Source organism: Ursus maritimus, unplaced genomic scaffold, assembly GCF_017311325.1.
Source record: "Ursus maritimus isolate PB19 unplaced genomic scaffold, ASM1731132v1 scaffold_32, whole genome shotgun sequence".
Taxonomy (NCBI): domain Eukaryota; kingdom Metazoa; phylum Chordata; class Mammalia; order Carnivora; family Ursidae; genus Ursus; species Ursus maritimus.
This window is the reverse complement of record NW_024425786.1, coordinates 14,467,507-14,492,138: the sequence shown is the minus strand read 5'-3', so window position 1 is coordinate 14,492,138 and position 24,632 is coordinate 14,467,507. Positions and strand designations below refer to the sequence as shown.

At 50.6% G+C, this 24,632-nt stretch overlaps 1 protein-coding gene across 1 annotated transcript; it reads right to left on the bottom strand.

The window, feature by feature from the left end:
* Positions 1-10,522: 10,522 nt before the first annotated feature.
* Positions 10,523-18,296, bottom strand: PLA2G2F (phospholipase A2 group IIF). The gene is made up of 5 exons (XM_040619369.1): positions 18,168-18,296; positions 17,457-17,509; positions 14,283-14,427; positions 13,247-13,356; positions 10,523-11,168 (listed from the first exon to the last, which is right to left on the bottom strand). The coding sequence occupies exons 1-5, from the start codon at positions 18,281-18,283 to the stop codon at positions 10,993-10,995; spliced, it is 600 nt and encodes a 199-aa protein (XP_040475303.1). The 5' UTR covers positions 18,284-18,296; the 3' UTR covers positions 10,523-10,992.
* Positions 18,297-24,632: the final 6,336 nt, after the last annotated feature.

Below are 24,632 nucleotides of genomic sequence, written 5' to 3'. Positions count from 1 at the left end.
GGGGGCGGGGAAGAGGGGTGAGGGTGACAAATTTGTCCAGATATTAAGGGTGGGTGCGTGCTGTTGCCAAACTGACCTGGCAGGTTTCTTGCCACATGCCCGAGATGCAAAGATGGAAGCCCAAAGTTCAGGCCTGGTTGAGGAGAGGTCTCAGAGGAGCCTGACTGAAGTTTGGCCAAGAAGTCTTCGTCAGTCCCCATTCTTGTTTGAGAAAAGAAAAGACATTCTCCTTTCTGAACAATATGAGTCCGTTTCTCATCGGTCACTGTGATGAGGCTGTGGGATATCGGTGAGGTTCAGTGGGGTGGAGTCCGGAGCCTACGACCAAGAAAGAATTCTTGAGGCTTCTTTCCTGCAAAATGGTGGTTTATGAAAGCACGGGGACAGGACCCCTGGGCAGAAAGAGCTGCTGCCCCTGGTTGTGAGGGGTGGCTGATTATATACTATGGGGTGGGGGAGGTAAGGAAAAAGGGAGGTTTCCGGAAAGTACTTTCATATGTTAAAGACGACTCGCGGGATACCGGAGGCCTGGCCATTGCCAAGTTCAGGTTGTTTGCCCCTCTAGCAAGGTGTTATCATGGTGATAGTTGGGAGCTTCTTGGAGGAACCGTACGTACATTCCTCCTATCACACGTCCTTATCCGCGGGCTGCAGGTTTAAAAGAAATTCAGTCTTATTAGCATTTCCTTCTGCCTCAGCCTTCCTCCATTTTATGGAGGGGAGGGTGATGTTAGGGCTTCAGGAAACTGAGTTATGGGTCTCCGGAAGTTAGGCTATTGATAAGAAAGCTTCTTCCTTGTAAATCACTAGGACATTTGTAAACTGAGGGAGATTCCTGTCCTGCAGGACCGTGATCTCTGTCAGTTAACCATTTGTTTTTCCTTCAGGGCTGCCCAGAGTGCCTGAGGAATGTCACATACATCACGTGGGGGCGGGGGGTGCCAGCTTCTCCTTTGTCCTCAGCTAGCTTTCTGTTCCCTCACCATACAGACACCTCTCTTGTTGACTCCTGCTTATACCATACGTCTGATTTCGTTAGATTGGGCATGATTTTTCACACAAGGGCAGCAAAAAAGGCTTTCCTGGAAACTTTCATGAGGAATCTCAGGCTAGACTTTAAGAGCCTCTCAAGGCTAGGAAGCAAAGACAAGAACTCACCACCCGGTTTTTCTGGCAATACCTGCAGATTTGGGTGAATTCCTTGCCTCTCAAGGTCCCCAAGATATCTTAAGGTCCCTGGGTCTGCCAGGAAGTGACCTTCCTTACTCACCTGCAAGGCGGGTACCAGGCTGGTTTTTCTAGAAGGGCTTTGTAAGCATTGGCTCCGTAAATCAACCTTAGCTCCTTCCATGGTGTGCTATGCACATCATTCTCGAATATGACGTTCCAGCCAAGGCCTGGGGAATATAACCAGCTTCCAGTGATGTTCTGTCATAAGGAAACAGATTTTCCTTGAATGTATGCAAATAATTATATTGCCATGAAAATAAAAATACTCAGTATAAGTTTCCAAATTCTGGAGAGATCAGGCAGAGATAAAAGATACCTGTTATGTTTCTGCTTGCAAAATTACCATCTACTAAATTGTCATGAGTTATAGACAGCTTGAGATAAAAGGGAAAGGAGTTCTTTGAAACCAGAAAATAGAACATTAAAAAAAAAAAAAAAAACAGCAACGTTCGAAGCGAAAACTAAAATCATCCTTCACTGGTTAATTCAGTCCCATGTAATTAATTCTTGTTCTTCTTGATCTTGGGTTAGCAATTTGATGAACCCATCGGCTTCTCTACTGGTTCTGGAAATCCTTACTCAGGTCAGCGACGTGATCTAAAGGTTATTCAGTGTCACCAGAAGCCTCTTCCCCAGAATACCTGCCCTAGTCCTTTCCAGGGGTGTCTGAAATTGTCCTTGCTAAAGAAGATGGAGCATTTTGGCTGCCCGCTGATTGGCATGACCTTTTAGGAAAGCATCAGAGGAAAACGTACCATTTGTAAATGATGAAAGGCTTAAAACGGCCCGTGGTTAAAAGATCTGATGAGAGCTCATTATAAAACAATTAACTGACAAAGGAATGTAATTGTCTTTGTGACATACAACACATTAAGATAATAACTCGAATTATGACTGATAACATTATGTCAGGAGATTACATAAGCAGGAAAGCACTGACAAATTTCTAGGAACTTCATACAATTTCTAAAATATTTATGTTAATTTAAAATATTTACCCACACAAATATAACAGGAAAAGTTAAAGCACTTCTGATTTGACAGTGCCTGCCATGCAATCCAACATGTCAAATAAACCAGATTATTTTTAACATCTCTTTTTACAGGGTGAAAGAACAAATCCTTGGAGGTTTTCCAGGCACCCAGTTCAAGGTCAGTTTAAGATCAGGATTTCATTTAGGAGTTGATTTTGGGGGAAGGCAAGACTGTCAAAAATGTAAAAACAAAAGAAAATGAAAAAACCCTAGTAAACAGTCTGGGGGGCACCTGGGGGATTCAGTCGGTTATGCCTCTGACTTCGGCTCGGGTGATGATCTCCAGGTCCTGGGATGGAGCCCTGCTTCCAGGGCCCGAGCTCAGCAGGGCATCTGCTTCTCCCTCTTCCTCTGCCCCTCCCTGCAGTCCTGCATACACATTCCCTCTCTCTCTCTCAAATAAATAATTTTTTTTAAGTGAAAAGTCTATATTCTCTTAAATAATCAATGACATGATATGGTTAACATAAACACAGGAAATTATTCGGATAAGACAAAATCTTTGTTTCCTAGGCAGTTTCACTTAAAAGGTAAAGAAAAACTTTCTACAGGGGCGCCTGGGTGGCTCAGTCGTTGGGCGTCTGCCTTCAGCTCAGGGCGTGATCCCGGAGGCCTGGGATCGAGCCCCACATCAGGCTCTTCCACTGGGAGCCTGCTTCTTCCTCTCCCACTCCCCCTGCCTGTGTTCCCTCTCTCGCTGGCTGTCTCTGTCTCTGTCAAATAAATAAATAAAATCTTTAAAAAAAAAAAAAAAAAGAAAGAAAAACTTTCTACAATCTCTAAGAAAGAGCAGACCAATAATCCAAGAAAAGTTTGTTGTTTCAACAGAAAGAAAACCAAATTCTAGTTTTGCATCTGTACACTACAGGCTCATTTTAAAAACCGTATAAATAAATCAATTCAATCTGAGCCAGCTTGACCACACATGAAATTCCTTTTCCACAAACCCTCTACAACTTTCTATATCCACTGAAATGTTTTTTTTGTCCTATATTTTCCTCTTTCTCATTCTGGAATAACTTTTAAACAACCTCTAAACAATTTGGACATTGAAGACAAAATTACTCTCCTTTTTCCCTAACAGAAATATAGCCCACATTCTTGCATAATTGGCATGCAGCTTTTTTCTTCACCCTTCTTATTCCTAGAAATTTCTAGCAATTCACTTATATATGCTTAGAATGTTTAAGCCACAGTAATCTTGATTTCCAGTGAAAACAAGGAAGTAAACGACTGTTAACTGTCGGCTGTATATCAACATTCTACAGTAAATGAGTAAGTTTTATGAATATACCATCTCACAATTTCTAGAAACATATACTTCCTCTAATACAATAGGCCCAAAGATATTTCTTTATACCGTATAAAAATAAAAAGCCAAACATATATAAGCTTACACTTGTGCCTAGTAATTAATGTCTTAGTGGTTTATCTGACTTAGAAATGATTTAGATAGCTAATGACGATTTTTACTTAATTTAATTTGGCATAACTGTTAAGATTGCAGGCTACTAAAAAAATTTTGGAAACTGTTCTTCGGCGAGCATATTAGAACCCGAAGCAAAACTATCCAGCATCTCGAGCTACTTCCGTTAACTACTTTTACAGCCCATGCATGTTAGGCAAGCATCGTGAAAGCAAGAGCCTAAAAAAACCTAAAGACACGGGTTTTCTGTTTTCTGCTGCACGAAGTAATGGATATCAAGCAATTCATTTTCACTGCACCTTTCCTTAGACATTTGCTCTTAGGTTCAATTTATAATTTTTTATGGTCTTCAACATCTGGTAGATATGACCTTACCTTATTTAACTACTAAACCTCAGTAGAATAAAACATACGCTCCGATTGTCCTTTATCGCTGGTAACTCAGAAGACACGGCTGTTTTTTGTCCAACCAGGGCTATTAAACTGTCCTTAGTTATCCAGACTTGTTCAAATCATATGGGCTTGAAAAATATCTGGGGTAGTTTCTATATTTCTGGGTATTTTAGGGATAATTAATAGAAGGGCTGATTTATACCTAAGCCATTTTTTAAAAAAAGATTTTATTTATTTATTTGACAGAGAGGAGACAGCCAGCGAGAGAGGGAACACAAGCAGGGGGAGTGGGAGAGGAAGAAGCAGACTCCTAGCGGAGGAGCCTGATGTGGGGTTCGATTCCAGAACGCTGGGATCACGCCCTGAGCCGCAGGCAGACGCTTAACGACTGAGCCACCCAGGCGCCCCTGTATCTAAGCCATTTTGAAGAGAGCTCCGTGAAGGGATTTCATGGATTAATTTGGCAATGCCATCTTGAGTGGAACAATATCACATACACAGTACATACGTACACACACAGTACATACGTACATACACAGTACATACGTACATACACAGTACATACACAGTACATACGTACATACACAGTGCATACGTACATACACAGTGCATACGTACACACAGCACATACGTACACACACAGTGCATACGTACACACAGTACATACGTACACACAGTACATACGTACATACACAGCACATACACAGTACATACGTACATACACGGCACATACGTACATACACAGTACATACACGGCACATACGTACGCACAGTACATGCGTACATACACACACAAACGGACAGATGCGGACAGAGATCTTACAGGTTTCACTCTAAAATTTTAGCCACAGATCAGCAAAACAGAGTGATGCAGTCTCCCTGGTTTGTAGAAAAATAGTTGGATCTCGTCTTTGCTCCATTTTGGATTTTTTATCTGAATTGTGTTTCTGGCAGATGGGACAAGTTGAGGTGGTTTATTCAGTATAAGAGTTAAAGTTTTTTACGAGTGTTTGTGGAGGAGACTTTTAAGCTTTTCAGTTGCCCCAGTATGTAATTTTTAAAAAAGATTTTATTTATTTATTTGAGAAGGAGAGAGAGAGAGCGAGCACGAGCAGGGGAGTGGCAGAGGGAGAGGGAGAAGCACAGTCCCCGCTGAGTATGAGGCTCGATCCCAGTGATGAGGGAGCAGAAGGCTGGCTGAAGACAAGGCATAAGCTGACACCCTGCAACCCGCCCCGCCACCCCCCATAGGATGTAGGTGACATTCCTCAGGCACTCCTGGCTGCCCTAAAGGACAAAGAAGTAGTTAACCTATAGAGACCACAATCCTGCAAGACTTGAGTCTCCCTCGGTTTACAAATGTCTTAGCAGTTTACAAGAACAAAGCATTTCTATCAATAACCGAGCTTCCGGAAGGGAATGTAGATACAATTAAATGTCTTTATAACCCGCAGCCTCCAGGAAGTTTCCAACCATCTTAATGTTAACGCCTTGCTAGAGGGAAAAACAACCTTAACTTGACAACGGCAAGGCCTCCGGTATCCTGAGAATCTTCTTTAACATATGAAAGTATTTTCTCGACCTCTCTTTTTCCTTACCTCCCCCAACCCCACAGTATATAATCAGCCACCCCTCACAGCCTGGGGCAGCAGCTCTTTCTGCCCAGGAGTCCTCTCCCCGTGCTTTCATAAACCACCATTTTGCACCAAAGATGTCTCAAGAATTCTTTCTTGGTCATCGGCTCCGGACTCCACCCCACTGAACCTCACGTATATCCCACAACCTCATCACCAGGACCCTGAGATCGTGATCTGAGCCGAAATCAAGAGTTGGAGGCTTAACCGACTGAGTCACCCAGGTGCCACCCCCCACCCCAATATGTAATTTTAAGGAGGCCGTGGAATATATCTTAGGGGCGAGATTGAGGGGACCTGCCTGGATGTCTCCAAATCCCATCTAAGTGAGTAAATTATCCAGTCTGTTTCCAAAGAGCAGTTTTCCGTCTTAGCTTCAGGTAGCTGCTTTCAGGGGTCCTTGAGTCCCTTGAGAAACCCTGATGGAGACAGGGAGCTAATTATTCAAGGGCCCAACGGGCTGGCAGGGGCAGGGAAAAGGTCTGGCAGGGGCAGGCAGAGGGAGGGAGCAGGCAGGGTTTGAAGGGGTCCCATCAGGGGATACAAGGGAACTGAAGGGAAGATCAAAAAGGGTAGGCGGGGACGTGGGAAAGGAGACGTCTTAGAGGAAGCAGTGAAGTTCCAAATTCAGCAGAGGGTCTTGAAGGGGGGGGGGGCTTCAGTCAACTGAGACGTTTCCTTGGAAGAAGCAGGATCAAGTAGAATAGAGAGGCTTCCCAAAGAGCCAGGAGAAATATTCCAGCCTCGGGAGTCAGGCAGTGAATCCCCTCTCAAAGAAAGGGCCAGGAAGAAAGACTTCCAGCCCAGCAGGAATCTGTCAAACAACATCGCCTGTGACTCTTCATCCAGCTTCACAGAACGTACTCGGAACCTTAAGAGCCAAAACCTACCCGGGCTGTGCTTCAGGGACGTTCACCCGGAGCCCGGGCTCGGGAGTCGGGCTCACAACGGGTCCCCGATCAATCGGCCAGGACCGGGGCGCCTGGGTGGCTCAGTTGGTTGGGTGTCTGCCTTTGGCTCAGGTCGTGATCCCAGGGTCCTGGGATCGAGCCCCACATCCTGCTCCTTGCTCAGCGGGGAACCTACTTCTCCCTCTGCCTCTGCCTACCACCCCCCCTGCTTGTGCACTCCTCCGTGCTCTCTCTCTCTGTGTCAAATAAGTAAACAAATAAAATCTTAAAAAAAAAATCAGGCAGGACGGAAGACAAAGGCCTCAGAATGTCCACCTGGGGTCCTGGATGACATGGCCAGGGGTCCAATGATGAATTGGATCTCACATGAGTTATGGCACCACGGCTGCTAGAAAACTAGACCCAGACAGTTGTTTACATGGTAAAAAAAAAAAAAATTTATTCAAGAACAATCACAGGGGCCCTTATGGAACTGGGCCCTCTGTTCTGAATACAACAATTACGAATCGTCCCGGCTATTAGGCGGACATGTGCAGCCAAGGAGCAGGGAGAGGCTGGTGGCTGGAAGATGGCTGAGGGTTGGAGGATCCTTGCTAAATGGACCTAACAGGATTCTGGCCGAAGGCAGGCCCGGGTGATCAGGGACCGCCTGGGAAACGGTGGAGGGTAAGGAATTTGATCAGATATCGGGGGTGGGACGGGATTCGTGCTAAAACGGGGCAGTGCTGAGATGGATACGGAAACCCTGAGGTCAAGGCCTGGTTGAGAAAGGTCTCAAGGAAGCCTAACTGAAGTGGGGTCAAGGACAGAGTCTTGTGGATGGCAGCCCCAGACCAGCGCAAGGCAAGTGCGGTCCCTTCCTCAAGCCTTAGCCTAAAAGACCTCATAACTTGGTAGGAGTCCTGAGTAAGGAGAGACACTCTCCCCCTACCCTTGCCCAGACTACAGAAGCAAGGGGCCTCTTCCTCAAAACATGTGACCCCCTCACCTCCTCTCTCCACCTCCAAAGACCTCAAACAAGCCATCCCAGCTCCACCCCCTAGCCCCCTGGGGGCCCCTTCCTTCCGGGACTGCCATGGACATACTTGGGGCTTCAATTTCCATGCTCCCTATGCTCCCCATGACACTGCTTGGCACGTATGGCAAGGCTGTCACATGCCCCCCTCCCCCTCCCAGCCTATGGGTTCCCTCAGGTGGATTCTGTGTCTGATCGGAGGTGTCCCCCCTGGGCTGTAGAAGACCATCGGTACAGGTCTACTGAATGAATGAACCAATGGATGATTCTGTCCAAAGTTACTGAAGACTGTCTTTTTCTTCTTACAGTAGTTCGTGGGAACGTTCAGTATATAATCCAGGAAAAGCAGAGCTGCTCAAGTGGAGATTGAAGTGGGGGAGCGGCGCCCCAGAAATCATCCCAGATGTGCCCAGGAAAACACAGGGCTTTGGGGAACGCCTGAAACAGCGTCTCTGGTCCCCCTGCTCATGGGGAAACTGATGCCCCCAACAGGGAATGGACTTAAGTCAGAGAAGGGGCCGGGGCGAGGACCAGGACTTGGTGCCCTGCTGGGTTTTCAGTCGCTGGCCCCACTGTCCCCAGCTGCCCGGGTGGGTCATCATGAAGCAGGTGCAAGGAAGGGTAGTTAAAAGTCAGATGCAGGGCACCTGGGTGGCTCAGTCAGTTAAGTGTCTGACTCTTGGTTTCGGCTCAGGTCATGATTTCAGGGTCGTGAGATGGAGCCCCGAGTCGGGCTCTGCAATCAGCTTGGATGCTGCTTATCTCTCTCCCTCTGCTCCTCCCCCCCCCACTCTCTCTCTCTAATAAATACATAAATAAATCTTAAAAAAAAAAGTCAGATCCCAAGGAGTCAGACCCAGCCCCATCACTGACAACCTGTGTGACTCTGGACAAGTTACTTCCCCTCTCTGAGATGTTCAACAGCAAAGGACGGGGTGGAGGTTGATGCCTGACAAGCACCCAGGCCAAATCATTGTCCAACCCTTGGAACACACCACTCTCCAGCCTTCCTGACACTCATCTCTCTGCCAGAATAGGGCAACATCATCTAGGCCCCGGGGCAGGAAGGGGACAGGCCATGCCAGCTGCTGGGTGTCAGGAACCTGCTCTCCCCAGAGCCGCAGACCCTGGAGGGAGTCTCTGTGCCCTCCCCTGATGCTGGCCAGTGGGTGCCAAGCCAAGGAGGACCAGCCGTGGGGAGTTGAGGCAGGAGGCCTTTATTAGATTGAGGAGGGGGTGCTGAGTCCTATGGAGAGTCTCTGGGGTGCAGCATCCTGGACAGGCCGGGGCAAGGTGGGGGATGGGGCAGGCAAGACTCCTTGGCAGCAGAATCTCGTCCCAACACACGGACCCAGACTCTCTGGAGTGGACATGTGTGGGAGCTGGAGGGGCCCAGCCTGAAACCTGGGCTCCCAGGGGTGAGGGGCGGAGACTTCTGCAGACCCCACCTGAGGCAGGGACTCCAGGTGCCCCATCCTGCCTCCACCCCTGGCTTGGTGGGGGCTTCAGCTCAGAGATAATGGGCCCTCCCAAGACGGCCAGGAAAGGGTAGTTTGTTAGCTGGAAGATGTCAGTGATGACGCTCACAGGGGACCAGAGCCGCCATGCCACGACAGTCAGCCACGACAGTCAGCTGGAGGTGAGCCGTGGAGGGGCTTCTTCTCACGCACAGTGACAGCCGACGTCAACAAACAGCTTCATCCTCGGTGCCCAACGCCGGTGTTCTAGAAGATGCAGCTTGGCAAGGCTTCTGCCCAGTGCTGCTATTTTGGGGGTAGACGTTCTCTCCCCACCCCCACACCTCTCCTGCCTCCGGCTTTCTCAACCATCCCTGGTGACAGTGGTCTACAAGGTACTAGCAGGGCGGATCGAGCTCCTGGTGGCTGTTCTTGGTGTCCAGGTGGGTCACAGCGCTGTGCCAGTGGGTCCTCGGGGTCACGCAGGGCATGCTGGCTACTTGGAGGCCGCTGAGCTTGAGGTCAAGAGGTGAGGCAGGCGGGACAGGGGAGGGTGCACCTGGAGAAACAGCCACGCTGGCGCGGAGTCAAGAGAGCTGGCCCTGCCGAGGCTAACCCTCTTCCACCTCTGCCCACACTCCCCCGGGCTCAGGGGGAACCTGGGCCCAAGGAGGGCCTGCGCCCCAGGCTCCTTTACCCCGATTCTCCTGCCCAGACCACTCTTGTCCCATCTCTCTCCCACCTTCTCCCCTCCCTTCCCTCTGCACGCTGCTCCCTCCCCACTGCCTTCCTGAACCTTCCCCACAGCCTCCTTCCTGGACCTGGTCCCTCCTGCCTTTGTTTCCCCCTTCACGGAGGTGGGTCCCAGCCCTCGGCCTCTTCCCCATTGAGAGGGCTTCCGACCCCAGCGTGCAGCCTCGCCTCTCCCTGGCAGGGAGAGACGGCTCTGGGGTCCTTCCACCCACTGGCCTGGCTGCCGCAGGAGGGAAGGCACGGGGCGGGGTGGGGGGGGGCTGTCCCCTCCACGTCTGTCAGGGTCCCAGGAGCCTGGGGTTGGGTGCTCCTCAGAGCAGTGCAATAGTGTAGGGCCGGCTCAGGAGGGAGGAGGGGGAAGACCTGAGTGTTGGGGGACCTATTTGTGCCCCCGTCTTGGTCACCCTGCACCTAGGGGAGTGCCGCTGGAGACGTGGGTTCTGTGGGTGCCCTGCAGACTGCTCTGAGGCCAGACTTTGGGGCTGACACTGTGGCCATCCTCTAATGTCTGGGCCTAGACTCTGGGCCACCCCCCGCCCCCCACCATGGAGCTCTAGAGAGAAAGCAAGGATCACCCTGAATCATCTCCTAGGGGAGCCAAGAGGCCCCCAGAGCCCAGGCCTTGGGCGCAGCACGCCGGTGGGCTGGGGAGCGGCCTGAGGACACACCAGGCTCTGGGGCTGAGCTGGTAGCTCAGGGTCTTGGTCTCTAGGTCTCCGGGCTCCAACCGTGAGGGTCAGGCTGAGGAAGTCAGGCTGGGCCAGGGGCAGAGGCCCCACGCAGAGGCCCCCACCTCCTCTCTCTCAGGCCTTGGCTTTCACACTCAGGAGAGGCCCCAACAAGGCACCTGTTCCCTGCCAAGTCTAGGGCCCCTGGCGGGACATGGCCCTGCCGAGGCTAACCCTCTCCCACCTCTGCCCACATTCCCCCGGACTCAGGGGAAACTGGGAGCCTGGGGGCCACAGTCAGGGCCCAGACCTTCCTGAGTCCTCTGGGGCCGGTCTCGCAGGGGCGGCTCCAGGGAGGAAAGAGCCAGGCAGACCCCAGGCTCCCAGTCTTCCCCCCACCTCCCCCTGCTCCATCTGTCTGGTCCCTAGAGGGCACTAGGGAGATGCAGGGGGAGCGGAGGAGATGTGTCCTCAGGCCACCTCCTCCGGGGGCGGCTCATAGATGCTGCAGTTGGGCGTGGGGCCCTGACAGTAGATGTTGAGGTAGTTGCGATGTTTCTCGTTGTACGTCTGGTTCCGGAGACACAGAACCACGCTCCTGTCACATTCGCAGGTCTGCTTGTCACACTCCGTCTCGTTGAGCTCACCTGTGTGGGGCAGAGAGGTTCTAGTGGGCCTCAGAAGGTGGGTGGGGGGCAGCAGCATCACTGGCGGTTCACCCCAGGCCGGCAGCTCAGAAGCTCCGGGATGGGCCCCGCCGGCTGTGTCCACCGCCCTCCTGGGGGCTCTGGGGCGCGCTTAAATCAGGGAAGCCCTGAAGTCCAACGTGCCACTTTATAGTAGGGGAAACTGAGGCCCAGAAAGGGGGGCGGGTTTACCAATGTCACCCAAGCCAACCCAAGGCAGGGCTGGGACAGACACTCAGGTGTCAGGAATCCCCTGCCCCAGGGCCTCGTCTCTCCCATCACAGAATCCCAGGACCACCCCCCCCCCCTGACTCCTGGAGGGAGCTGGTGATAAGGAGCTCCTGAGGAGGGGGTCCTAAAGAGCTTGGCCTAGGGCCTCCCATGAGCAAATGCTTAAGACCTAGTCACTGTGGCTGCAGCTGCTGCTACTTTTCTGAGCCTCCGGAAATCATCCGCCCTGACCGTTCCCAACTTTAGGGATGCACTAGGATCCACCGGCGGCTTGTTGAAACAGACTGCTGGGCCCCAGCCCGCCAGCTTCAGGTTCAGTGGGTCTGGGCGGGGCCTGATAATCTGCATTTCTAACAAGTTCCTAGGTGATGGAGATGGTGCCGGTTCGGGGAACCCCTCCCTAGTTCAGTGGTTGGCACACTTCTCAAACTTTCTGTCAGCAGAATACTTGCTCTTAAATGAAACTCTTTGCAGGAGGCTAATATATCAAACGGCCAAAAGAGAAGCACTTAAACTATCAAATGAGTTCACAGGGCCAGCTGGACCACTCAGGGACCTCCCCATCACCTGACCCCCATGACCCCAGTAACCCCCAGAACCCAATGTGAAAACCACTGCTTGAGTTAGTCCACCGCCCTTTGGGGAAATGCTTTAATGAGGAGACACCCCCCTCTCCCAAGCCAGCCCCTCCATTCCATGTTGCAGAATACGGGGACCTCAGTGCCCTGGGCTCCCGAGGTGCCCCAGACGTTCCCAGTTCCCCAGCAAATGCTTCCCCAGAGAACAGGAGACTTGGGGTTTCTTTGCAAAGCTGGGCTTGCTTGTGAGCTTTTAGTGAGGGACAGTGAGACGAACCTAGTTAAGACACGGTGACAAAGGGAGCCCGGGGCTGCCCATGGGACTGGGCCAGGGGCACCTGCTACCTAAGGGGAGGCAGGGCAGGGACACTCAGGCCATTAACTCGGACACCACATCCCTCAGTGGAGGAATGGCCTGGAGAGTCCGTGGTAAGCGAGGGAACACCGCCCGGCCTGGTTCTCATAGCTTGAATCCTGGAAACACTGAGCGTCCTGGAATGAGGCCACCTTCTGGTGGGGTCCCCAAGATAGAACCGGAAAGGAACAGGTCTGCTCTGATCCACACCCTTCCATGGGCCCATGGAGAGCCTGAGGCCAGGTAGGGAAGCACCCTGCATAGGATTACACACAGCAGGAAATGCTGGCAGAATCCAGGTTTGAACCCAGGTCAGCATGTCACAAAGTCTCAGCATCACCGGAGGATCTGGTTAAAAACAGATCCGGACCCACTGAATCGGAACCACTGAATCGGAACCACTCCCTAACCTCTGTGAAGCTTAAGAATCAAGGACCTGGGAATCAGGGTGCCAATTCAGGCCTGGAGGATCAGAGCACATCAGGAGGAGAGCCACGGCTAGGGTTCTCAGATTTAACAAACAAACAAAAACAAGAGGCCTGGCTAATTTGAATTTCAGACAAACAGTACATATTTTAGTATAAGTATGTCCCAAATATTATGTGGGATATACTTATGCTAATTCTTAATGTTACACTAACAGTAATTGATTTTTATGCTAACATTTAATTTTTAGCATGAGGACGTCCCATGCGATATTTAGGATATACTTACGTGAAAATAGTTTTCGTTGTTTATCTGAAACTCAAATTTAACTGGGCGTCCTGTATGTCGTCTGGCAACCCTGTGCACAGCCCCAGCACAGGGCAGGGGGACTGGCAATCTAAGCCCTTCTCCTAGGTGGGGGAGGGGGGAGTGGCAGGGGGAGAACTCACTGCAGATGATCGAAGTATTATTCTCGATGGTGTGGTCATAATGGTCCACATAGGGGTGACAGCCCAGGTCGAAGAGTTTCTGGTAGCAGCAGTCATGGGCATGGCAGCACCTAGGAGCAGACAGAGGATAGCAGGCCCCCATAACCAGGCTTGGCCCATCCCCCAGTGGCAGAGACCCCAACCATCTGTTCCAGTTCCTTCTAGATCAGACCTTCAGACGGAGGCCCAGAGAGGGGCAGTTCCTTGCCTGAGGTCACACAGCCAGGCAGAGCCCGGCCAGTGCCCCAGTTTCCTGCCTATGATCCTGCCTTCCTGTTCTATGCCTAGGGCTCCCAGCTTTCCCCCCTGAGAGCCCTAGCTGCCGCTGCAGGAGGCGGGAAGCATCAGGCTGTCTGGCGATGTGGTCAGGATGGGAAGGAGGGTCAGGCCTCAGTCAGTGTCAAAGGAGCCTGACTATATCAAGAGGCCATGCCTGGCTGTGCGGGATGGCCAGGAGAGACAAAGGTCTGCAGGGGTGAGTACGGATTGGGGGTGAAGGACAGGAAGCAAATGTAGTGTGGTCACCGCCATCCCCTCTAGTGGAGGAAGGCGATTAGTCAACATGCCTTTATTGAGCCCCCCGTGATACCCCGACTTGGTGCTGGCTGGTTCTGGGGAGACAGGAGCAGAAAGTAAGCTCCATCAGAGCCTCCAGGGTGATGGGGTGAGAGGGGTCACAGCCCTTCCTTTTGCTGAGTGTGAGCTGCATGTCTGTTGCTCTCATGTGTTTTGGGGGCAGGTCGATGTTTCCTTCCTGGCGAGAGCGGGAGTTCAAATGCCTCCAAGCCTAAGACTTGCAGAAGGACAATAGAAACCATCTAAGACAGTCGAGGAGGACACGGGTCAAGGCCAGGCTCCCGGTCACTAACTCATTGAACCAGCCTCATCCTTTGGGGGAAGGGTCCTCTCCCATCCATCAGAGACGGAGACCAGTCTGACCCTCACTGCCCCCCTCCCAGTCCCGACATGACAGCAGCACAGGCGCTCCAGGACCTACCAGTCCACCTCGTCCATGGGCAGCCCGCGCCCTCCCAGCCCGCAGTAGCAGCCGTAGCCCACGAAGGACAGGACGGCGCTCCTCCCCGTGACGGCTTCCACCATGGACTTCAGGTTCAGCAGGCTGCTGCCGGCCTCGGGTAGGACTGCGAGAAAACCGAGGGTGCTGTGAGCGTCCTGCCTGCTGGGCGGCCCCTCCTGTCTGACCTACCTCCCCACACCCTGGGGCCAGGGAAAGGGGGAGGGAGAGGGGAGGGTGAGCAGAGTGGGGGAGGATGGAAGCAGTGTATAAAAAGCTGCGAGAAGGGGCCCCTGGGCGGCTCAGTCAGTGAAGCATCTGCCTTCCGCTCAGGTCATGATCCCAGGGTCCCAGGATCGAGCCCCAGGTCACGTGGGGCTCCCTGCTCAGCAGGGAGTCTGCTTGTCCCTCTCCCTCTGCCCCTCTCCCTGCTTTGCACTCTCTCTCTCTCAAATAAATAAATGAAATCTTAAAAAAACAAAGCAAAAACGTGAGGCACTAGGGCCCTTATAATCATTGTTCCTATTTGCTGAGGGCTCTGTGCCAGGGGCTGCCCTAAACCCCTCCCATGCATTAACTCCCTGAGTGCTGTTATTATCCCCACTTTATAGATGAGGAGACTGAGGTCCAGAGCACTTAATTTAGTAACTTGCCCGAGAACGCTATCAAAAAGTAGTAGGGCTAGAATTTGGACCCAGGCAGTGAGATCCCAAGTGCCGGGGCCACTATCAGGGGCTTCACAAATGCCACGTGGTCTTCTGAACACAGGGGTTTGATTCTGGGCCCTGGGCCTTGGTCTGGCTCCTCTGCCTCCAGCAGGGACTTTGTGTCCCTACCACAGTACTCGCAAATCACAATGAATCCAGAGACAATTCGGTGCTCTGGTTGTTCAGCAAAGACAGACGGACAGACAGACAGACAGACACACACACACCCCTTTTCCCTTTGGCCATGTCTCACAAGCAGCAAGAGCGCAATGACCCCCTCCCACACCAGCAAACTCAGCCGCATCCCCGCACCTGCCAGCCTGGCCTACCCCAGAGACAGATCCTCCTCTCCTCCTCTCCCCTGCTCCCTGCCTCCCGGGCCCCAGGGCCTGTGCTGACTCGGCATCTCACGGCTCACTGCTGAGTCAACCTGAGCCTGGTGCTTTAGTCCTTCCTTGGGTGAGGCCGCCCCGCACGCAGGCAGGAGAGCCGCTGTAGCCCCATTTAATGGGTTTGGGGAATCCTGCTCTGCCTGAGTCATGTCTATTGGCTTCTTGATTTTTGTCGTTACAGAAAATAAGGAGCAAACAGGAAAGGAAACAGGGAAGGAGCTGGGACAAATGACTTTAAGAGGATGCTGTAGAGAGACGTACATGTCTCAGCGGGGTCCGGGGCAGGGAGAGGCAGGACCCCATGTCCCATGGGCCTGAGCCCATCCCTGAGCTGCACAAGGCTCTCTCCCCCAGCCCATTCCCTCCCCCCACCCCGCACTGTGCTGGCGGTTGGCTGCTGGAGGACTTGCGTGCCAACCTGCTTGGGACTCTGATCTGGAATGGGACCGCGCGAGTCAAACCCAGAGAGCCATGAGTTTGCAGACAAGTTCTCCGTGGGCACTGCGGCCCCATGGGCAGGTTGCTTAAGCTCTTTGACATCGATTGCCAAATCCAGGGATAACGCAGCTCTCCTGCAGGGCGCCACCTGCCCAGGCTGTGAGGAGGAGGCTCCCTGGCCTGAAGCCCCGCCTCCCACAGTCTGGCTGTGCAGGTGTTCCCTGGGGAGGGGGGAGGGGAGCAGCTTTCATCACCAGGGCCCTCTGACCAGCAGCTCCATACGGGGTGGACATTATCACAGGAGCCCTCCACACCTCACACACGGGGGGACACACCCCATTACACTCACAAGGGCACACACACCTCAGACACTCCTCCACGCACCATGCTCTGGAGCGCACACGCACCCACAAACACGCATACCTCGTACGCGCAGTCACGTGGTCATACTCAGCAACCTCACACTCAGACACACATACAAGTCACACACCCGTGTAGAGTGTATGTAGAAACACACTTCCCTCCCACACGTTCACACACAGCATGCTCATGCAAAATGCACACTCACTCTTTCCTCTACACACCGCGTATGCTCACAAGCACGCGCCCGTGATACCCTCACAGGCACCTCCCACACAGGTGCACGCCGTCATATACACCGTTGTGCCCACACTCTCCCGCTACCACCTCGCGCGTTCACATACCTCACACCCACGCTCATACGTCCATCTCACACACTCGGTCGCACGTTAGCACACACTTACACATGCAGCACCCACGGCGAACCCGGGAAGCCAAGGCCACGCCCACACACACGCTCCAAGCAGAGGAAAGGGAGTCCGCGCCTGGTCAGGCTGCTGCTGTCCCCGGCCAGCGGTTGGGGCTGAACGCGGATGCTTGTCTTCCAAACAACAGTCACTTTAGCAGCCACGTCAACCCCCCGTTTTTCACGACTGGCCACATTTAACCTTATTTTGTTTCTGGTATCTCTTTCCCTCCTCCCACCTTCCCGAGACACCTGGCTGTGTGCGGGGTGGGATCGGCGTCAGGAGCAGCAGCCCGGGGAAAGGAGCCACCAGACCCTCCCCGCCGACGGCTTGTGCGCTCCCAGACACCTGCTGCACACACACTCACGCACATCCAGGTGCCCCAGTTAACATCCACCTACACGTTTTACAGACGTGTGCTGAGACACACCTCCACACCCAGAGATGTACGCACGTACGGCCACACACAGACTCATTAGCTCTTGCCTAATGTACACATGGACACAAACACACTCCTATCTACACAAACGCCCAGGTTTTCCCGGGGCAGCCAGAGGCCCAGCAAACACCACCGTTTTACGATGCTTGCTCAGCTCTGGGCCCTGCCGCCTCGGAGGCTCGTAAATGCCGAGCAGAGGGGCCTCTGTGTGTTTATGGCTGGGGGGGGGGTGCAGACAGCCCCAAGGCAAGGAAGGCCGCCAGGGCCTGAGCGAGGAAGTGGAGGCCCAGAGAGGCAGTGCAGGCCCACGGTCTTGCTGCCAGCCAGTGGCTCGAGAACCTAGCTGCCCAAGGCCACCAGAGAAAGTGTGAGAGTGGGAGAGAACCAGGAGTGTCCCCAGAGCCTTTACTCACCGCTGCCGGCCAGGATGACCATGGCGAAGAACTTCTTCATACCCAAGCTAGATCTGAGAGAGGAGAAAATCCAAGTCCCGAGTCCGTCCCTTCCACTCGCCTGCAGCTCCCGGCCTCATCAGAGGCCCCATCAATGCTGTCCCTTAGGCCCCCATTCCTGCTTCCCCGGGCTCTGTGACGAGAACCTCCCACCTGCCCTGTGGCTCCTGAAAGAACAGTCCCCAGGATGGTAGAGCCAGGAGTCACTAGGAGCCTCCTTCCTTCTTACCCTGAGCAGGAATGGCCTTCCTGCACCAGCTTCCAAGACAGGAAGCTCACTGTCTCATGGGGTCAGGCCTCTGTCACAGATCAGAACCAACCCCTTTTCCAAACACACTCCGGGAAGTCAGTCACATGACCCAACTTGCTGGCTGGGTCTTGCACTTGGAGCCGAGAGACCTGGGTCCCTAGATTCTAGTCCCTGCTCTCCTTCCAAAATGCTGTGTGACCTCGGTAGATCCCTTAGCTTCTCTGGGCCTCAGGTGCCTCATGAGGATTGACTAGATGATCCCTAATGCCCTTCTGGTGCTGAAAATGCGGTGACGTATTTCAGCCATCACTCAGAGACTTAGAGCTCTTCTTTCTGGAGAAATGGACTCCAGGCACCAGTTCCCCACCCCCATCCCTGCTGCTCTCCACAGAGGATTCCATCCCAGGGTAGCAGGCACGTACCTGGAAGTTCTCCAAGGAGAAGAGGCCCTGAGACTTGGGCTCCTCCACCCAGAGGGGTGCCTAACCAGCACCTTCTTCCTGAACACTTTGGGGTTGGCTTGCGCCCCATCTGCCATGTTCTGTTTTCTGGGGGTCCAGCGACATAGGGCTCGTAAGGTCTGCGATTGCTTTGAAGGCTCCGGGGAGCAGGCTCCAGCTCAACGGGGCCACACGTGCTGGCAGGGTAGCGCCGGGGCAGTGCCCCTGGGCAGGACGCAGGTGACATTGCCCTAGAAAAAGGAGACTCCACCTCCTCCCTCCCACAGCCACCGCCCGGCCCACAGCCTGGTACAGTCCCCGCCCCAGGGCCCTCGGCCTACAGGTGGGGGTTTGCACACCTGCCCAGGAGCTGCACCCTCCCTGCACATCTGGAAGGAAATTCACCCAGAGGGCTCCCTGTTCCCACCTGAAACAGATGTGAAACAAAGAAGTTGTTCAGTTACATTTGTTAAAGCACAGTGGGGCCGGCTTTACTCAAGGTGGCATTGGAGAGAGGCGGGGCCACCACAGTGGGGTTTCGTAGCGGGGGACAGAGACTGTGTTCGATTACAAATACAACAAAGAAAAGGGGAATTTGTAGCCAAGGAGCAGGATGGGGGTCAGCAGGTGGAAAAATTACTAAGGGGGGGTGGGAGGATCCTGGCTAAACCCACCTAGCAGGACTCCTGCAGACGACAGGCCAGGGTGACATCACCTGGGGGTGGCAGGTTGATGAGGAGCCCCATCAGACATCTGGGGTAATCAGGTATCGAGGATGGGGGCTCCTGGCTGAGCTGGCTCACAGGGGCTTTCGGAGAGAATGCAGGACAGCGCAGAGACAAACACAGGAGTCCGAGAGTCCAGGCCTCTTGGAAAAGAGCTCAAGGGACCCCAAGCAGGGTTTGGTCAAAGAGAAAGTCTTTGCCAGGGGCCCTCCTTGTGGCTATGCCCATGTCTGTAAGGCATCCATCCGCAGCTGGAAGGGAGTTCGTCCGGAGTCTCTGGGGACCTCTCTGCCCACACTTCGGTGCCCCCACCTGGCTAAGACAGGAAGAAGCCCCCAGCTGGCATCTGAATGGGCGAGCCCAGCTGATCCGAGCCCATCTTCTTCGCCACAGCATGACTGTGGCATGCGTGGCCTGACACCTCTCTGTGGTGGGGGCCGTCCTGGGCATCAAGAACGCTGAGCAGCCTCCCTGACCTCCACCACAAGACCCAGGAAGAGCCCCCTCCCCATGCTCCTGTCCCTGAACCTTGCCAAGTTGTGACAACCAAAAATGTCTCCAGACATTTCTAGAGGTATCCTTGGGGGCATAGCCTTCTCTGGTTGAAAGTCTGGTGGCCTGCGAATTGCTGCCATTTGCCTCTTGTGAGGGTGGCATGTGTGCGTGTGTGTGGGGGAGGGATAGGAGGGAAGCAGAAAGGGGCTGGAGCCCTGGAGTCCCTGGAGGTTTGGACAGTTGCACCGACAGGGGCTCCAACCCCAGCACCCCCTCTTCTTGGCTCTGAGAGCCCAACAGAAGAGTTCCCTTCCCTGGTCTCTAAGTCCCCAGCTGTAGAATGATATAACCGGGCCTCACAGAGTAAGGATCACGCTAACAGATGACAGGTGACAGGTGTGAGTCATCTGGGGCATGTGGCAAGTGCCCAGTTACAGATCCGACTGATCCCGAGAGAAGCCTGTTCTCCAGCCCTTGAGGTGAATTGAGATGGCGGGAAGGGGAACAAGGAAGAGGGAGAGAAGAGTACTCTTGGAAATTAACCCATACAACCCCTGCCTTCACATCAGCCCTTGTCCCCCAAGGTCCCCAAACTTGCTGACAAGGGACAGAAGTAATCCCCTGGGGCTTCCCTTCCTACCCTTAGCTTTTCCAACTTCCTCTTCTGGCCCTACCAAACCAGGTGGCCATCGTTCCCCTTCTCCCAGCCTCCACTTCCTGGCCCAACTTCCTCTCTGTGGATCCCAGGCCTCCTCGTTCCCAGGAAGTTACTCTACCGAAACTCTGTTGCCTCCACTCACATGTGCCTGCTCGAAAGGTGCACTTCCTTACCGTTCCTTTGTAGGTACCTGCACGTGTTTTGATTTGTGGATCTTGACACTTCACTCAGCCTGGGAATCCCAGAGAACAGGGGACTATAATTTTATACAAAAATCTGGGGGTTCCCCATGGGACAAGGGCTGCATCTGCCCTGGCAGCCTGGGAACTCCCTGAGGACCAAGAGAGCTGGGAGGATGAGGTTGGTCTTGGTCTTCGCCTGTCTGCACAAAGCTTGGCTTCCGTTTTTGCAAACACCTCTTAATGATATCACTCACTCCAGAGGAGGAAGAAAGAACCAAGAAGTAAGGCCCAGTACAGCCCACACACTGAAGATACAGCCTCCAACCTGCTGATCTATGCCAAGAGGCCACAGCCAGCGTTCTGAGAGCCTCTGAACTGCCTTCTTGCCATTTTCCCATCTCACATTCCCATTGGCTGTGCTGGTTGGGCTGTTCTCCAGAGACAGTGAGTTCCCGGGTGGGCAGAGGGGTGGGATGGGATGGGTTCTTCCCTCCCCCCACCTCCCCTCAAGCACAGGGTACTCAACACCAGAAGTCAACAATAAACTGGCTGACCCAGTAATTCCACTTCTAAGCCTGTAAACCTGGATGAACACCTGAGTTGTTCCCACCAACAGATGCAAAGGGTATTGACTGTGGCATTCTTTGCGATATTCCCTCCCAAAATCAGAAGCAGCATAAGTTAAGGGATGAGCTAAGCACATTAGTAAACATCCATCCGTGATCGTGTCTTCAAAGATCTGATGATACAAAAAAACAAAAAACAAAAGCCCTGGATATTAAGGGTAATAGCAATTTTATTTTAAAAAAGGGGTTGGAGAAGGGGAAGTAAGGAAGTTGATGTGCACATGTATAAAAATTTTCTGGAAGAATATATAGCAAAATATGAGTAATGGTTATTTTTAGACAGTAGGGTAAGTGGAGGGTTTTTTTTTTCTTATTTGTATTTTTTTATTAAAATGAATGTAAGACAATATATTCCATAACCAAGATGGAATGGCCAATTTCCTTGAAAGACACAAGCGCACATATCTGGAAATAGCCCTGTATCTATTAAAGAAATTGAATATGTAGATTAAAACATATTAATTAATTAGTTAATTAGTTGATTAATTAATTAAAATAAACTTCAGGTACAGATGATTTCACTGGTAAGTTTGACCAAATACATAAAGAAGAAATAATACCAGTTGTATGAGACTGCTAGAGCTATATAACAAGCTACCATGGACTGAGTGGCTTAAATAACAGAAATTTATTTTCTCATAGTTCTTGAGTCTAGAAGTCCAAGATCAAGTCATTGGCAGGGTTGGTTTCTTTCTGGGGGCTCTCTTCTTGACTTACAGATGGCCATCTGTTTTCTGTGTTCTCACATGGTCTTTACCCTGTATGTGTACATCCCTCTTGTTTCTTTGTGTGTCCAAATTTCCTCTTCTTATAAAGATACCAGTCTAGGGGCACCTGGATGGCTCAGTCAGTTAAGTGTCTGACTGTTGATTTCAGCTCAGGTCATGATCTCAGAGTCCTGAGATCCAGCCAAGTCAGGCTCCATGCTCAGCAGGGAGTCTGCTTGAGATTCTCTCCCTCTCCCTCCCCCACTCCCTCCATTCTCTCTCTCTCAAATAAATAATAAATCTTTAAAAAAATAAAGATACCAGTCCAGTTGGATTAGGGACCACCCTAATGACCTTACCTTAACTTAATCACCCCATTAAAACCATATCTCCAAATACAGTCACTTTCTGAGATATTGGGGGTTAGCATCAACATATAAATGGAAGGGGAGGCAAAATTCAGCTCATGACACCAATTATAAACAAATTCGTCCAGGAAATTTAAGTGGAGGAAATGCTTCCACTTAACTCTCTCTGGTAACCACCAGTATTCTGATACCAAAACCAGATAAAGACATTACAAGAAGAAAAAACTACAGATTAATATCCCTCATGAGCATAGAGGCAAAAATTCTTTTGGGCTTGGAGACCAACACAGGGCTTGAACTCACAACCCTGAGATCAAGACCTGAACTGAGATCAAGAGTCAGACTTTTAACTAACTGAGCCACCCACGCACCCCTAGATGCAAAATTTCTTAACAAAATGTTAGCCAAGAGTCTAACAATATGAAAAAGGAAAATACACCACGAGCAAGTGGGGTTTATCCCAGAAAAGAAAGGTTGGCTTTACATTAAAAATCAATCAATGTAGTTAACCATATTAACAGATTAAAGAAGAAAAAGTATATGATCTTTTTAATAAATGCAAAGGAACAGCCGTTTGACAAAATCTGGCATCCATTCCTGATTTTTAAAAAATGTCAGCAAACTGAAATAGAAGGGAACTTCATTAGCTTGAAAAAGATCATCTACAAGAACCCCTGGCACCTAACATCATACTTAATGGTGAATGACTAATTGCTCTTCACCCTAAGATTAGGAACAAAGTGAGGATATCTACTCTCACCACTTCTACTCAACATTGTACTGGTGGTTTTGGCTAGGCAAGAAAAGAAATAAAAGGCATTCAATTGGAAAGGAAGAAGTAAGACTGTCTCTATTGGCATAAACATGGTAGTCCATGTAAAAAATTCTGTAGAATCTTTAAAAAGCTACTAAAACTAATAAATGAGTTTAGAACATTACATAATAGAAGAACGAAAATGTAAGAAAATTAATTATACTTCTGTATATTAGCAACAAACAACTGGAAATTGAGATTGAAGAACACCAGTTGTATGAGACTGGTGTTAATATGAAATATTAATAACAATATCCAAAATATGAAATATTTAGGGATAAATTTGATAAAATACATGGAGATATGTACACTGAAAACTATAAAACAATGCTCAGGAAAATCAAGGAAGACCAAAATAAATGCAGAGATATACCATGTTCATGAATCAGAAGACTGTATATTGTTAAGATGTCAGTTCTCCCCATTTTCTCTATAAAGCCAATGCACTTCAAACTAAAATACTATAGACCTTTCTTATAGAAATTGGCAGGCTGATCCTAAAATTCATATGGAAATTTAAAAAATCCCTAGAATATCAAATCAACTTTGAAATGAAGAACAAAGTTGTTGGACTTACATCGTTTGATTTTAAGGCTTATAAAGTTACTATAATCAAGACAGTGTGCATTGGTATAAAGATAGACAAAGAGAGCAATGGAACAAAATAGATGATGTGAATTAAAGCTACACAATTATGGAAAATTTATTTTTTAAAGATCTTATTTATTTAAGAAAGAGTGTGTGAGTGGGGTGGGGGGTGCAGAGGGAGAGAGAAACCCAAACAGACTCCACTGAGCATGGAGCCTGACACAGGGCTCAATCCCAGGACCCTGAGATCATGACCTGAGCCAAAGTCAAGAGTCAATCACTTAACTGATTGAGCCACCCAGGCACCCCTGGATAATTTTTGTGTGTGTGTGACAAAGATGCAAAGGCAATTCCATGGAGGAAGAATAGATTTTCAATAATGGTGCTAGAATAATTGACTATCATAAGAGAGAAAGAGAGAGGGAGGAAGGAAGAAGGAAGGAAGGGAGGGAGGAAGGAAGGAAGGAAGGGAAGGAAAAGGAAAGAAAGATAAAGAGGGAGATTAGGAGGAAGGGAGGGAGAAAGAAAGAGAGAGAAAAGAAAAAAGAATTTCCATTCATACCTCTCATTACATACAAAAATTTATTGAACGGATTACAGTCCAATGAAGGTGCCAAGATAATCCAATAGGGAAAGTCTTCCACAGATGGTGCTGAGACAACTGGATATCCACATGCAAAAGAATGGAGTTGAATCCCTTCCTCACACCATACACAGAAGTTAACACCAAATGGATGATAGATCTAAATGGAAAAGTTAAAACTATAAAACTTTTAGAATAAAACCTAGGATTAAACCTTTGTGACTTTGGGTTAGGTGATGTTTTAGATACTGCAACAAAAGTACAGTGGAAAAAAAAGATAAATTGAAGTTCATTAACATTAAAAACTTTTTCCTGCAAACTATACTATCAAGAAAGTAAAAGGACAACCCACAGAATGGGAGAAAATATGTGCACATCATAAGTCTAATAAGGGACTCGTGTCCAGAATATATAAAGAACGCTTACAACTCAACAATAAAAAGGTAACAACCCGATTTGAAAATAGGCAAAGGATTTGAATAGACATTTTTCCAAAGAAGATAAACAAATGGCCAAAAATCACATGAAAAGAAGCTCAACACTGTTGGTCAGTAGGGAAATGCAAATAAAAACCATACCGTGATACCACTTCACATCTACTAAGATGGCTATAATAAAAAAGACAAATGATAGCAAGGATTAGTGAGGATGTGGAGAAATTGGAACCCACATACATTGCCTGTGGGAATGTGGAACAGTGC

Coding starts and splice junctions, on each gene's coding strand:
- PLA2G2F (XM_040619369.1), bottom strand. CDS start 18,283: ATGGCAGATGGGGCGCAAGCCAACCCCAAAGTGTTCAGGAAGAAGGTG. Junction 17,510..18,167: donor TCTCCTTGGAGAACTTCCAG/GTACGTGCCTGC, acceptor CTCCTCTCTCAG/ATCTAGCTTGGGTATGAAGA. Junction 11,169..13,246: donor TAATACTTCGATCATCTGCA/GTGAGTTCTCCC, acceptor TGCCCCACACAG/GTGAGCTCAACGAGACGGAG.